At 44.1% G+C, this 15,509-nt stretch overlaps 1 protein-coding gene across 7 annotated transcripts in view; it reads right to left on the reverse strand.

Moving 5' to 3' along the window:
- LOC124158987 (disco-interacting protein 2) overlaps nucleotides 1-15,247 on the reverse strand; it is a 470,427-nt gene extending 455,180 nt beyond the window's left edge. For all 7 annotated transcript variants that reach the window (XM_046534446.1, XM_046534444.1, XM_046534447.1 and 4 more), the window contains exon 1: nucleotides 11,880-15,247. In XM_046534446.1, coding sequence (XP_046390402.1) covers nucleotides 11,880-14,025 — 2,146 coding nt within the window. In that variant the 5' untranslated portion in view covers nucleotides 14,026-15,247. The remainder of the gene's footprint in view (nucleotides 1-11,879) is intronic.
- Nucleotides 15,248-15,509: the final 262 nt, after the last annotated feature.

Below are 15,509 nucleotides of genomic sequence, written 5' to 3' on the forward strand. Positions count from 1 at the left end.
CTGGCGATCGACCAATCCCAAAGGATGAGTCGACAAGGCGGGAGGGTTTCATACCATAAATTCCCCGTCTGCTATTTGTTATCCATCGCGACGAGCATATTGGTCCGACAAGGGGGGCTCAGTGTGGATGGAGAATATCAGGCTTCCAAGGGTTTCTCATGTCGTGTGTGCGAGTGGAGTTGTAAGGTCGGCTCTGAGGGTGGGATGACACCAGACACTGCCTAGATGCCGAGTGGTATGAAGCTTTGGCATCGTTGCGAGTTCCACCGGCTCGCGTACTTCGCAAAACCACGACGACGCCACGTGGCGAAAATAAACAAGAGCGTTTTGAGTTGGCTGCGGAGTGCGCAATACCAGAGGACAACAATGAAGCCATGTGATTATTGACTGTTTACGATAATACTAAATAAAATGAAAAATAAGTTAACAGCTGTGTGACAAAAATCAGCAGTGATAAAATTCCTTTCAGTCGGTCTAAAGATCTAGATCGGGGGAAGAAATTGCAAATCTTAAAGCTGCATCTTATTTTCAATCGGGCAAGTAATCATTTCAGTATTTCAGAAGTCAGGGGCTATTTTTCCACCTTACGTCCAAGCATTTGGACATATTTGTTATTCACGACTTTACAAGATGCAATTTGAAATGCATGCTCGTGTAGACATTTGTTTGTGCAATTACGTGCCTCGTGTAGAATTCACATGTGACTCGTATTCATTACTGTCCATAAGTTACGCTACTTTAAATTGGATATGCACAAATCTTCATACTTTAGGCATCATGTTCCACTTAATGTGTGTCTCATTCATAAAGTGGAACATACTACTATTCCACCGTCGGCATTCTCTGAATCCTCACCTTTAAACTTAAAACTTTTAACAATAGGGAGGTGACAATTCAGTTAATTTCTGTCTCATGATCCTCTGCAACAAAAAATTCCACTATAGGTATGACAGCTGTTAATTCACATAACCAAGGACACATACAACAAGACAACTTGAGCTCAAACAACGGTAACAGTTATTCCTCTTGAGTTATTTTCACCCAATTTTATCAACAACTATTTCCCATTTTAGCAAGTTCTTAGCTATCTACTTGGATATTTCAACGCCGCAAAGTTAATTGATCTCTAAGTTTAGTAGTTCGTGATATCCTGACAAGGAGAACAAACTTTGTTTTTGTTCTTCAAGGTTCCGTACAGGAAATTCACAGTTCTTTGACAAGACGTTGGTCCGTGATAAATTCTACGTAGGAATTTCGTAGAAACACGCTAATAAAGTTAGGCGTCAATCCAACCCGTGACACTAATAATTATCAGATTATTAACTATACGAGAACTGTTTGAGAACTATTCGCTCAAATTTCAAAGTAAATTTACAACACCTGACTCTCGTATTTTCATTTACGAAGTTCACAACAAAACATACAAGGAATAAATTTGACTTTTCAAAAAAAAAAAAACTCGTAATTTACTGAAAGTTCTGAAATTATTTACCTAAATATTCCAATTAATGTTATCCGCAAGCACAACAATCTCCTGGGTGAAAATAGGATTCACCCGAGCCGCAGTAGTTTTGAAATGATAAGAACAATATTTTTGACACAGCGGAAGAAGGGAATGCACTGCAAATCACTGACAGGTGCAAGCTTGTCGGCTTAGTGTACCGTAAAAACACTGACATTCGGCCAACCTGCAGTCCGTATCTTGTGACCACGGAGGGGGCAAAGAAAAAAGTAAGAGGAAGACGCCGGAACATCTCACGTCTCCGAGTGAGAAGGCAGGACCCCCCCGAGCGAGGGAGACTGCAGAAAAATCCACCCTCGGCGAATGGAATGTCCGGGTTCGCAAACCGGTCGAGGCGCGACCCCCAACCGCGTCTCTGATTACTGTTTATTTCAATTCCACGCGGCTTTTGCCCCGCCCGATGACGACCCGCGGGCAACGGCCAAGTCCCTATACCCCCTCTCGCCCCCGAGATTCGGCGGAGTTGCGACGTCCGGACCCCCACAAATATGAGTAGTTTGGAAGCCAAGGGGTACAAGTGATTTTTTTCTCAACAAAATTAGGTAAAGTAAATTGTTAGAAGAAATACACCAAAAATTGGTAGCCAAGGGATACGAGTGAGTCTCAGCACAGAACACAAACTCACTCGTACCCCGTGGTCACAAAGTTTTTGTATATTTCTTTTATCAATTCCTGCTCCTAACTCTGGTTAGAAAAAATCTCTTGTATTCCTTGGCTTCCCCACACGCCACAATCTAAAACGTCAATCAAGGAAAGCAGGCATTAACAAATTAAGTAATAAAATCTAAACCTAAATTACAAACAAAATTAATTGAAAAAAGTGAAATGGAATAAATAAAATTTACGCTTAATAAGGCAGGACCTTGCGGAGTCAAGCACCTTAGAAGGCGGCGGGGCATAGCAAGGAACCCATCACGCGATTGACAGCTTTAATACGACACGCCTTGTACACAGCAGAAATTTATTGGGTGCATTTTGACAAGTACATGACTTCACATAGTTTGTCAACAATAATTATCAAGGACATTCTGACAGTGAAGGAAGGCTTTAATACTTTGCGAAATAAACCATCTTATCTCCTCACAATACTGAAATTTCAATTCATCATGTACAATGTACATCCAGTTGTTTACAATGCAATGTCAATAAATTGTAGACAACATTGACCGCCAGCACAACTGCTTAAAACTACATTGCATGGTTACCAGTGAATTCATACAACTGGATAAAATGCTAATGATATATAAGATTCAATATGTTTGCCAAGAACATTTTATACATACACATATATAGCGTAAATAATAAATGAGCGTATAAGGAATGAGCGTAATTTAGAGGCAACTAAATAGGCAAAGATCGAACCTTTAATAAACGCAGTTTAAATAGAGTTCATCGCATCTTTTGGAATAAATGCAAATAGACCACAAAACCGTGTTCTCAACATACAATAACATTATTATTTTATGAAAATAACCCACTACAATGAAAGAAAACCGATAGGTAATAACAGTGATATGGAGAAAGATTTTGAACTGGAGATCAAATGTCAATGACCCCACTAGGATTTTTCAAGAACTTATCCCAAGGGAAATGTTGCCTGAAATAATATACTTGCGTACACATCAAGTAAAAACTCTTCGGAGTAAAGCCATAAAACAATTTTGTATATATATTCCCTGAGGAGAGAAACATAAAACGGAAGCAAGAAAGCTCCGCTCTATAAGCATGATAATCAGTTTTCCCGATCAAACAAGCCAATGGAAGCGTGTAAACCTTGGCCAGAATGCACATGCAAAAGTTTTTCAAGGGGAAGGAAAAAAATCATACACCTCACGGAACTCCACAGGATACGAAGGCAATACTTGCGACTAAGCGAGGTAAATTGAACAACACGTCGAACGAATCATTAATTATAGACTTTCTGAGATGGTGAGATGGCTTATCTACGGAAAAGATTGATGGACCATCGGACTCAAAAGGAGCCTCATGGCGCTCACTCAAGCCTCCGGTCCGTCAACATCGCCGCTCGCAAAAGCCACGCAATATGCTGACCTTGCGAAAATATGATGCGGGCCCGGCAGTGATTTTTATCTGAGCGCGAGTCCAACAATGGTGACCCCGCCACCCAAGCCTGACCGCCGCGGAAGAGGAAAGGATAAATTGGGGAAAGAGGAAGTGGGAGAGAAACAGAACAATAATCATGGAAGGACGCATTCGGGAAAGACATCTCATAAAGAAAACTAAAGCATACTTCAGCTTCTTATATCCAGAGTAACTATTACACTCCATCAGTGACAGAGGGCTCAATCATAATCAATCAAAGGTATGGCCAATATAGAGAATGGGCTTGTCCACCAAATTTACTTTTTTGTCTGTAATGACATAGTTAAAAAAAAAGGAGATGCGATGCGTATGCAATTTCAAACCCTTTTTCGAAACGTCTACCATTTCTCGAGCTATTCGCGGCGAAAACTCTACGGCTTTAACCCTATCGCGGATAAATTAATGACGTCACGAACTCGTGCCGAGTGGATAGCCACTTCTTCGCCACTCCTCGGCATTATCTCCTGTTGTTGATGTCCACACTTTTTCGAGCGATTCCTTCCCCCGAAGAAGATTTCTTCCCGAGAAAATAAATGAGACAGTACTTTAATGACGTCACAAATTCCTGAAAAAAGGGCTCTAATTTTCAGGTAATTTTTTTAAAAATTATGTGAGAATGGCTACATGATAAAGATATTTTCCTCATCGTTATTTATCTTTCCTTTCCCTTGACCGAATCCTTTTTATCAGCTGCGATTTTTGGTCAGAGTGACCGATCCCATTGAAAAATTTTGAGAAGGAAACAACGAATCACCAGTGAGATAGGAGTGAACAATCTTAAAGTGACGAATAAATCTCAACCTGACGGATTCAGGCTTCTCTTTATAGAAATACAAAACATTCAGTTTGTAACATATTTTGTAGTATTTTACAATCTCATGATTACATTACCTTATATCCCGATTATTCCGCAAAATGGTGTAACACGTAGGAAAAAGAAACAAACTGTAGACGACTACAGATATATTCTAAAATTAGTATTTAAAAGCCGGCACAGAAACCAGCATCAATGTCAAACACAGTTCTCAGGAGCAGCACCATAATAACTGAGGGTTTGGGAAGTTCGGCTACCAGCTCGATGGCTCCGAATTTATCACTAAATGAATCCATCAACAGGACTAGTTTCTCCTGTCTCCTTGCAGCGCAATTTTTTTATTCTGATCATTTGCTACCATATCGTACGAGTCCAATAAACGTCCAAACACAGAGTTGTGGGGAAGCTAAACTACCAGTATCTTCTCGCTGAATCAAAAGGGGGAAATGACTTTACAATTGCAAAAAAAGGAAACTATAGTCAGCAACTTCAGCCCCGAGTAATACTATAATTAGGGGACAGTCAGGGAGCACAAGAGAGCAAACAACGAGGTCTTTTCAAAATCACTTGAAATATTTTTTTCACCTTAACAACAGCATTTTTGGCCTCAACTGCGTACTATGCGGAGTTGTTCACACATAGATAAGACGTTTGGTAGGATTAACTTCTTTAGAAACTTGATAACGCCCACGATGCGAATAAAAGGGCGGCACTGTTGGGTGAACAGAGACTCCAGCGGGAAGGGCAAACATTGGCGCAAACGCAAATAGTGGGCACGGCAATGGAGATTAAGGGGAAAAGGAGGAGCGGAGACCATCAGAGGAAAACGTTTGAGGCGCTTCGGGAAAGGAAGAACCTGACGAAACCATTCTGCCCCTCTCTCCAAAATCTGCGGAACGTCAGCACTTTGGGAACAGCCTTGACGGCCGGATGACACCGGCGTCGCCACATGGTCGCTGCAATTTCAAACCCGTTAGAACTGACATAAACCTTCTCTTCACTCTTTCCGGCCACTCTTTGGAAAACCCAAGGCCGACATTTATGAGACGGCTTAGATGTATGACTACGGCATACGGAGTCATTCCATTCGACATCGCGATCGTCTTAGTTTCGGAATCGCGCCGAGTAAACGAAAAACACATCAGAAACTTTTAGATTTCAGGCTTAAAATTGATTTATTGAAGTATTTTACGATGAAAACCTTGACATTTTTGAAAATTATATGAACCTCGGATTTTAAATAATAATTTCCTTAAAGGTGATGATATTCATTGAGCACGCCTTTTTCATGCCTCAAAATTTTCGCGAATATTATGAATATTAGCTTCTTCACTGAATATACCATGGCTACCAAAGTTGAATGACTATGTTAATGACCAAGCTGCAAAGCGAACTAATACTTCACCTTCGCGTAAAACATTCTTATTAAGACCGAAGTTTTACGATTGTAGTTCCCAATATAATAGTATAGCTGCAACAGGCACACTGTATTAAAAATTGACACAGCAGCTAGAGTACGAAAAATGGTACAGCCTTCTTCTGTCCACTCGGTATCCACAATGCATTGAAATGAATACGCACCTTGTATTGTTTTGAGGATAGCTTCACGTCTATAGAAGCGTCAACCATAACACCAATATCTCTTCCATTCCATTCCTCTTAAAGCAAACAGTAGATACGACCTCAACCTTCTACGCTCCTCTGCGGCAAAAACACACGAGAACTCATGGAAATTCCCTCAGAGTTGAAAGAGGGAGAGGAAAAAATTTCTTCCCCCAGGAAACACGCGTCCCTCAGCGCTGAGGAAATAAATACGACTGGTGCCAAGAAGTACGCAGGAGAATAAGTACGAAAAATCCACTGAGGAAAAAATAATTCACCTAGACCGGGATTCGATCCCGAACCCTCCGATCCGACTTCCGATCGAATGCTTTAGCCAGCTACCAAGGCATCATTCTCCGGGTGGAATTTCCCGAATAATCACGCACAGGTTCTGGCCAACAGACTTGACATAACCATTGCCATTTATTTTAAACACGCACAAAAAGATTTAAAATCTTGTCAATTGTCGGATAGCCTAACAGTAATACTAATAGAAAGCAAGATATTGCTTCAAGTATGTTGGTGACAAATACCAAGAAGTTCCGTGGCTTCATTTCTTTCCTATAAGATGAATGTCACAATTTGGGAGAGAGTTAACCAAAGCCTTGTGAAAGCGGGTGTTAGAGTAATAATAAAAAAATAATAGCCTATCTCTATTATGTCAAGATAACGGAATAACTCTCCCGCCAAATGAGAGTATCATATACAAAAATATTAAGAGTTGCACTATGAACCGTAAAACACGCATCCTCTGTGGCAAGCCCGGTATCAAGTAGAACGTTTAGAAAAATACGTAATGGCGCCTAACCTAAAGATTCAAAAGATAATGAGCTGCAAGAGATGATAAGTATCCTAGGAAATATTCAGGGAAATTTAAGGTGAATCTTAAAAACGACGATAAAAATCCTCGATAGCAACGCGTTTACCGCAAGAATTTGAAGACCGCTGAGAAATGTATTCGATATCACTATGCGTCATCGCCAATAATTTACTTTTCCACGAAAAAATTAACGAGTTTTCCGGGGAAGGAAAAAACTGATGTGACATTCAACTTCACATTTTTTTCCGATTCGGCGAGACGAGGAATTTTTTTAAAATAGATAGTGAATAACATGGAGGAGATATTTCCGTGATTCACCACCAGACGTTTCGTGAAAAAAGAGGAAAATCGGCCTTCCTAGAGTTCAATTCTAACACACGTTTCCTTACATTTACAAAAGATATAAAACCGATTAGACTATATGACAATCGATAACAGAGATAGTTTCGCTATGAAAAAGATAGAATTTATTCAAGAATGACAGAAATTAATTGTAAAATGTTCAACTAACGGAAAACTTAATTCTAATTCTGACTTTATCCCATGAAATATCACGCATTATCTGCGATGAAGTCCTGTGAATCGACCTCACATTTCAATGAACTGTATCGATTACCTGCATGCAAACCAAAAATAGAATTCAACGCTGGTTTGGAGAAGAAAGAGCTAAAACATAAAGAATTCGCCCTTTATAACGAATAAATAAGTTAAGCATCGAAAATTTCAGAAGCCAATTTCTTCAATATGACGCTACTAAAATTTGGACTAAAAGTTCTTGGGTCTAAAGTCTTCTCTCAGTTAATATCAGAAACCGCTTTAAGTTCAGGTCTGCAGTGCCCACATATCCATTGACTGAAAACGTTCTTGCCATATCCAATATAGACAAACGGCTACACAAAAAAGGCTAAGTTTTGAGAAAATTAAAATTTATTACGAGCTGGATTCAAACACATAAACGCAAACAGGTATAAGCTATCAAAAAGTTATGGGCACAATGAATATAGACAATTCCAAAGTCAAGAGTGGAGATGAAAATTTCTTCATAATTTGATAATGATGTCCTGCATATTAATATTACATTCTGTTCACAATCCAAAGCACTGTATTAACCTCGATGAAATTTCTGTGAGCACAATGGCGTGAAAGATAAGGAATGTATCCCATATCATCCAAATTTTCTGAGGAACTAATAATAAACAAGAGACTAACATCTCGGACATGCAGGTGTGGGGTCTTTGAGGACTCGCAGGGGCAATGGCCTTACCCAAACCTTCCTCCCCCCCTCAGCCAGTTGAATAAATTAAGCGACCGCTTCGGAAAAAATGTCCAACGGACAGGCGACGCCGAGGTTAAGGTCATGCCGAATGTGGGCATGACGACAACTGCGCCGTTCAAGGTCACGCCATACCATACACCACATGGCAGACTCCAGAGACACATTTTCCAGCAAAAGAAAGAACCTTGGCTCAACTTCCGAAAACACATCTTCAATCTTTCTTGGATCGTGATACTGAGCAAAAGATGATCGACAAACTAAATTAAGTCATCAAGAGATCTAAAATCTAAGTTCTATGACTTTTTCAATATGTTTGAAACAAATTAGTTCAGTCAAAATCATTATTGCATAATTGTTTTCACTAAAACTGTTCATACTGAAGCTCATCCAATCTCCAATTTTTGCATGATTGTTTAAACTTATAATGAATCTCATCCAGTCTTCAGTGACACAGTCACGTGAGAGAGACTGTTGTACATATGTCAACTTAGTGACTGAAACAACTGCTGTCATAGAGCAGGAAAAGGGATGGGTCAACTCAAGTCAGGGTTCAATGAACTGTGTCTATGATTAATCAGTGAAGACCACTACCACAGTGCATCTTCCACAAATGCATGACATTGCCCTTGACTCATGAGATCATAAATCTATTCATTGGAGCCTTCAAACAAGCTATATTTCTTCGCACTCCGGTAAATTACACTTGAATATGGAGCTTAATCTTGTAAATAAAAGTCAAAGATGGATTTTGTGAAATTTATTATTCTTTCTTTGCGGCCTTAGCCATTGCAATACATGAAGCAAAAAAGTAATTGGAGATGACTCAATGAAGCTGAGTTCTTCGAATTTTCACAGTTATTCATAAAGTTCAATCCTTCACAAGTCTGCTAAACATTCACTCACATATCGAAATTCTAAAATCACTAAAAAAATCAAACACAGCACCAAGAAAGTAGAACATAGAAACAAAAATAAAAATCAGAGTATAAAGCACCACAATCGAAGCGTTTCCAACACCGAAGTACACTTCGATATTAAATTTATGAATAGTTCAACATATTCTGGGGAAGATTAAAAATTCAAAAGTATTCCCGTTCTATTCCCGGTTTTCCAGTGTTGGCTGGTGCCGTGAGAAGACATTTCATCCGATTAACCCTGTAAGCATCTTGCGGTTGGGAAAGAAAAATACTGGATGGTCTTCCAGCACGTAGAAATGATTAGTAATTGGTTTAAACGGACGTACTTATATTGCTTAGAGATCGGCTAGAGAAGCTTAAATTGTTTAACATATCCTGCCAAAAATTATGATGTCCCATTCGAGCCTTGCATGTATATGGTTTACGATATTTAATTTACCTAAAATAAAAATTTTAAATACCAATGAAGGTTTTTCGCATATTAAATAATTTTTGGTTGTTCTTAAGAACGTACGTTTATGAGACGGTTTCTGTTCTGCACAAATAATTCACCAATGCATACAGAGAGCGGAGTTGAAAAAATTGATCTTGGAAAGCAATGCGTGAAAAAAGTAACTCTGTACGTGAAAGGGTGCAAAGTCTAAGATTTGCTTTGGAAGAAAATGTCTTGGTAATGTAAATGGTAGCATACCTGACCAGTAATCGGGAGATTTGGGTTCGAATCCCGTCTAAGCCAAATGATTTTTCGTGGTGAAATTTATCCTTGGTAAATATAGCTTTTGTCAAATCTAAAAAAAATAGAAGAGAGTACTCAGAATATTTTGTAGAAACATGGTGGGTGAGGGACTTTTTCATTCTATTGAATACACGAAAGTAGTTTTATTGAGTCAATCTATTTCTCTCTTTGATAGCAATTGGCCTTCTCACAGAACCTAACCACGCGGGAAAACTCGGACACAACGAAAACTACCCCACTGCTTGGCGATCTGGATGAGAAACGAATCGGAAAACGTCGCGCGATCGGAGGAAAAATCCGAGATTTGAGACCAAAAGAGAGCCGGAGAGAGAGAAAAACTCGACCATGAACGCGAATTAGGACACTTCGGAGACGATGCCTCACGACCGGATCGGGGAAAATCAACGCGCGGAGAGGAAGTCGGTGGTGCTTCACCATAAGCCTTAGAGGCCGCGAGGGAAAGACACAAGGGGAAGGAAAAAACGGGGAGCAGTAAGTGTCCTAGATAAAACAGGAAGTGCTTCCGTTAAATGTCACAGTGCTTTAAATGCCCGACTCGACGTATAACCTTGCGAGAGAGCACTTCACTGATCCAGCCGCTTCGACCCGGTAGGGATGTGTACCGACCATTAAAGGGATATGTTAAGCTGAATGGACTACCCTATAAGGACGCCAGGCTCGTCCTTAAGGAGTTCCTATATTAGGAGATGCAGAGCGATGATCCTCGTAGCGGCGAGTAGCCAAAGGAGACACAAATGACCGCCAAGGGTGCCGGAGGATGCACAATAGCAAAGCCTACTCTAAGACATTTTCCCCACCATTGATCGACCACCCACCTAGTTGAAGGCGGGTATCTCACCAGTATAAACGCTGAAGACAATGCGTTAAGCTAATAACCATGGCACTTTACACAATCACTTGGATGCAACTATCGAGATACACCCATTAAAAATTCATCTTCACATATATTATCTTTATTCTCGATTTTTTATAGACGCTGAATACAATGCGCTAAGCTACTAACTATGGCACTTTACACAATCACTTGGACGCAACTATCGAGATAGAGCCATTAAAAATTCACTTTAAAATAAATTATCTATTATTAAATCTTTATCTGTCCTTTTGGAGTAAAATATTAATGAATTCGATATTACCGGTAGGTGAAATATTTCAAGCAGCGATGACTAAAAATATAATGATAATTCTGGGGCACAAAAATGCATAAGACACTAGCCGACACAGTTCGTTGAACCTCCTATCCCAACAGGATGCATAAATTATTATTTCGATCCTTTTCTGCAGCACATATCGTAAAAAAAGGAATTAAAAATACATATAATTAAAGTGATATAATGTAGAGTATTGAGCAAAAGAAATGACTTGAATATTGATTAGAATAACTCAAAGCTGTAAATATTTCAAATTATTCATGATCCTACGAAATGAAGTAGTAGTAAAACATTACATAATATATATGATCCATTCGCCTCGATTAAATCATGTATTTTATACTAAAAATGAGAAAGCTACATGAATAACTAAATAAAAGATATTGGGAGACTTCTAAATTACACGATGACTATGCTTGCAGATAGAAAAAACACAGGCTAAAATATGCGACGGATTAATCGAAAGGCTGACCACAATTAATACAGTAGCAAATGAAAGACTGATAACGTCGTTGACGGAAGGAACAAAATGAGAATGACCGCATTGACATGATAAACCACGGCTTTCCTTAATGATATCACATTCATCACCTAATGATTGTGCGTATCGGGGCGAAAGCCTGCATGTAACCACTCGTGTGATGCGCATTAGTAAACCCTATATTTACAAATGGATCACGAATGAATTACGAGAGTAAAATTAGCGATCAAGGAGATACGTAAAGCTAATCCCAAAATAGTTTCCAACCTAATTTGAGCAACAACCTTATTAAAAAGAAATAGTTCTAACATGAGGATATGTACAAGGGAAAGGTTCCTCTTCCAGGATTGAATAAATTTAAAAAAGAAAAACCAGACACCCCTGCACCAGCTATACAATTCCAGAGAACCACACACTCCTTCGCGCATCTACTCACTCGATTTCTTAGCAGCCACTGCCGCGCTCTTGCGCCTGCGCAGTGTTGACGGAGCCCGCACCACGACGGCGCTCCGACGCGCCACGTACTTCACATTCCTGCGGGCCGCGGACTTTCTCCGGCGCACCGGTCTCCTCCGGGGCACCGGAGACACTCCGAGGGGCACGTAAGACCCGCCACCGTCCTCGTCCTCTTCAGAAACACTTTCCGGCAGGGCACTCAGGCCCTCCTCATATTCCGAGTCGCCGTGCTCACTCGTGCCCTCCGGGGGCACCCGGGTCACCGGCACCGAAGGCCCCCAGAAGAGCTCCGGCGAGGGGATGTCCTCCAAATCGTCCTCGCCTCCTACACACTCGTAAAGTCCCTCGTCCACGTCGTCATCGAGTTCCTCAGCCTCCTTCCCGATCACGTGGATGGTGACCCGTCCCGCGGCATCGCTGTGCAACTCCCCCGGGTCGACAGGGCTGACCCGTAAGTCGCGGATCTCCTTCACCTCGTACTTGGGCTGGTGGTGGTGGTGGTCTGACTTTTTCCTGTTGGTGGTGGGCCGCGGCCTCCTCTTCTCCGGCGGGACGAAGATCATCGGGTCCAACTTCAGAGACCTCAACGACCGAGGGGGCCGCCCTATGACCACCTGGTACATGTCGCCCTTGTCTCCCGTGCTTCCCTGCGCCCCGGCCTTGCGTCGGCGACCGCTCTGGGCGCGGGTGGACGGGGTCTCACCCACACCCTGACCTCTCTTGCCCCTCCGCGTCGAGGAAACCCTCGGGTTCTGTGAAGACTGCTGCTTGGACGAACCGGATTTCCGAATTGAGCTAGTCCTCTTGAAGTAGCCATCTCGGCTAACTGAAGGCTTGGGCCTCGTTGACTTTTTGCTCTTGAAGAACCTACCGGGGGCGGCTGATGACCCTGTCAGCTCGCTGAGCCTGGGGATGGATATTGAGAAAGAAAAACCGGAGTCCTTGGAAGACGATACTCGGTCGGTGGAGTCTCTTGATGATAGAGTCTTACTAGAACCAGATTGAGTAGTCTGTGTTGATGAAAGAGTGCGGCTAAGAAGCCCACCTGTTGGTGGTGCGGGAGGAAGGGAGGGTGGGGAAAGTGGACGACCAGTCTCACGCCTCTCCTTCAAAGCGCTGTCCAGTGAATGGTGTTGGGGCCTTCTCACCGCACCCCCGCACCCTTCAGCACCTGAAGCACCCTGCCGCGTCTGAGAATCAGCACCACAGGGTGGGGTGGGAAGCCTTCTCTGCGGTCCCGAGGGCAACTCGAGGCTCCGGGGGGCAAAGGAGAGCAGGGACGGGGGCGGGTCCATCCATATCCTACCGAGGCTAACACCCACGGAGGGCGCCACCGTCTCCCCGGTCCTCCTCCACTCTCCAAAGCTGTCGCCGCCGGAAGGGGATGGTGAGACTTCTGAGGATGCCGGAGGAAGGGTCGGAGGTGGCGAGGGGCGACCCCTTCGCTTTGCCAACACGGGGGACCGATCAAAGACCAGAATGTCCACGTTGCCCCCTGCAGGAGGCGACTCAGTGGCCAGTGATGGACCCTTGGCCCGACGGGGAGGGGTCCTCGGAGGAGGCGTCGGCCTCCGCCGCTCATGGCGGGCCTGAAAACAGGGTGAAGATGGTCCCCCGCCACCAGGCGATTGAGCTACGGCCATACCGGGTTTGACAGAGGAGCCATTCTCATCGTCCTTCAGCCCATGTATCCACTGCCGATATCCAATGATAGGCGAGTCCGGGCCCTTATTCGATGTCTGACTTCCAGAGCTAGGCTTCCCCAGAGGGTGCCTGGAGTTGAATCCCCGGCGGAGGTGTAGGGGGGGCTGCGATGGGGGTGGCGTGGACGGTGGCGTGGTGGTGGGGGGCGGCGGGAGGCGGATCTGCGGGGGCAGGGGTGGCGGAGATGAGGACCGCGACTGGTTCTTGGGGTTGGAGACAAGGACGGCAGCGGCGGCCGACGAGGACATATTGTGCTGCTGCTGGAGGATGGCCTTTGCGTTGTTACCCCGCTCATGGTAATGCCTCTTGATGGAAATCCGCTTGAAGGAGTCGCTCCGCTTGAAGGAGGACTCGGCGCGGTCCTTTTTCTTCCTACCACCGCCCATCAGACGGCGGAGGTTCTCAAACGTTATCGGCTTCATGATTTACGGCCGATCTTTCCCACTATCTCATGGCACGAAAGGAGGGGATAAATCCCGAGAGAGTAAATACTCCTTGATAGAAAGACAGCCTTTGTCACCGAACAATCCTCATTTTTCTGTGCATGTTTATCTTTTCTCGACGACCGAATCGTCGGGATCACGTGTACCTTATCCACTCGTTCAAATCTCCAGAGAAAACTGGAAAATGTATACATGCGACACAGCCGGGAAAAGGACGGAGGGAAAAAGGACACTCAGGGAGGAGTGAACAGGTTGGGTGAGCGAGGAACCAGGGCGACGAGATCCGGAGGATCGAAATCGAAAGCGACTCTCGCAATCGATCCCATGCTCCCGATTCGTTACCCTTCGTCGACCTTCCCCGCAAACATGATGAGCTCGGGGCGACTCGACGACAACACGCATCCACTTATGCACGCGTGGGTGCGAACCGAAACTCGATCAACACGTAATCCAAAAGACGCGCGACTTAAATGGAGAGAAGTTAGACCGGAACCGATCCGCCCACATTTGGCGGAGGGGATCCCTATTCCGCCAGAAAGTGGTGGACGGGGATGGTCGAGGGAAGAGGTTCGCTCACTTGGGAATGCAAACAGGGTGTGGGGCGGAATTGACGGCGTACGCCAAGGCGGTGGAAGATGTTTATCCTCTTTCCGGTCCTTTAAACTCTGACACGGACCGAATTAGGTGGCTCCTCACTCCCTTTCAGTGTATTCTTCTAACCTCTCTTCGTAACAAAACACAGCGTCGCTTCACACCTTTAATGCCGCAGCATTTGTAAGACACGAAAATTCCGAGATGACAAGGCCGCAAATCCCAAAACTTCGCAAATTAATCCTCCAGAGGCAAGGATGCACTCATTTACACGAAAACTTCCCCCTTCACCTTGCAGCGGGCGTACAAAGATTCAATACGCGTCCGGCACGACAACAGAACCAAAACGGTGGCACCGCGTGTCCGGACGAACTTGCACCAATAACAAAAATAACAACACGGAGCCGGCACAATCACATACTGGAAACGTACTCCATAAGGTCACACAAAAAAAACAATAACGACCTGACGAACGCCCGCCTCCCCTTAGACGTCTTCGGGGGCAGACGGCACTAACGACCGACACTTTGTTTGGAGCGCCTCTCCGGCACTCGCCGAGTCGAAGCGCTTCGAGGGCAAAACTCAAGTGGTACCGACGTCCGTCGTAGACCCCGACCACCGACCGACTGTGCTCCACCACTCATGGCGCAAGTGAAAGCGAAGCGGTTTCCCTGTCGAGGAGGGAGGGGAAAGGGGAGGAGGCTATAGAGGAGAGGGGGGGGAGAGGGAGGGAAAGATGTTATGGTGGCGGTGGAGGGGGGTATCCCGGGCAGAGCGGAGAGGGAGGAGGAAGGGCAATCGGAGGGCCTGGCTGGTTGGTTGGTCGGGCTCTCGACGGGCGCGGCGGGGGGAGTGGAAGGAGTGGGTGGCAG

Source organism: Ischnura elegans, chromosome 5 (genome assembly GCF_921293095.1).
Source record: "Ischnura elegans chromosome 5, ioIscEleg1.1, whole genome shotgun sequence".
In the NCBI taxonomy this organism is placed as follows: Eukaryota; Metazoa; Arthropoda; class Insecta; order Odonata; family Coenagrionidae; genus Ischnura; species Ischnura elegans.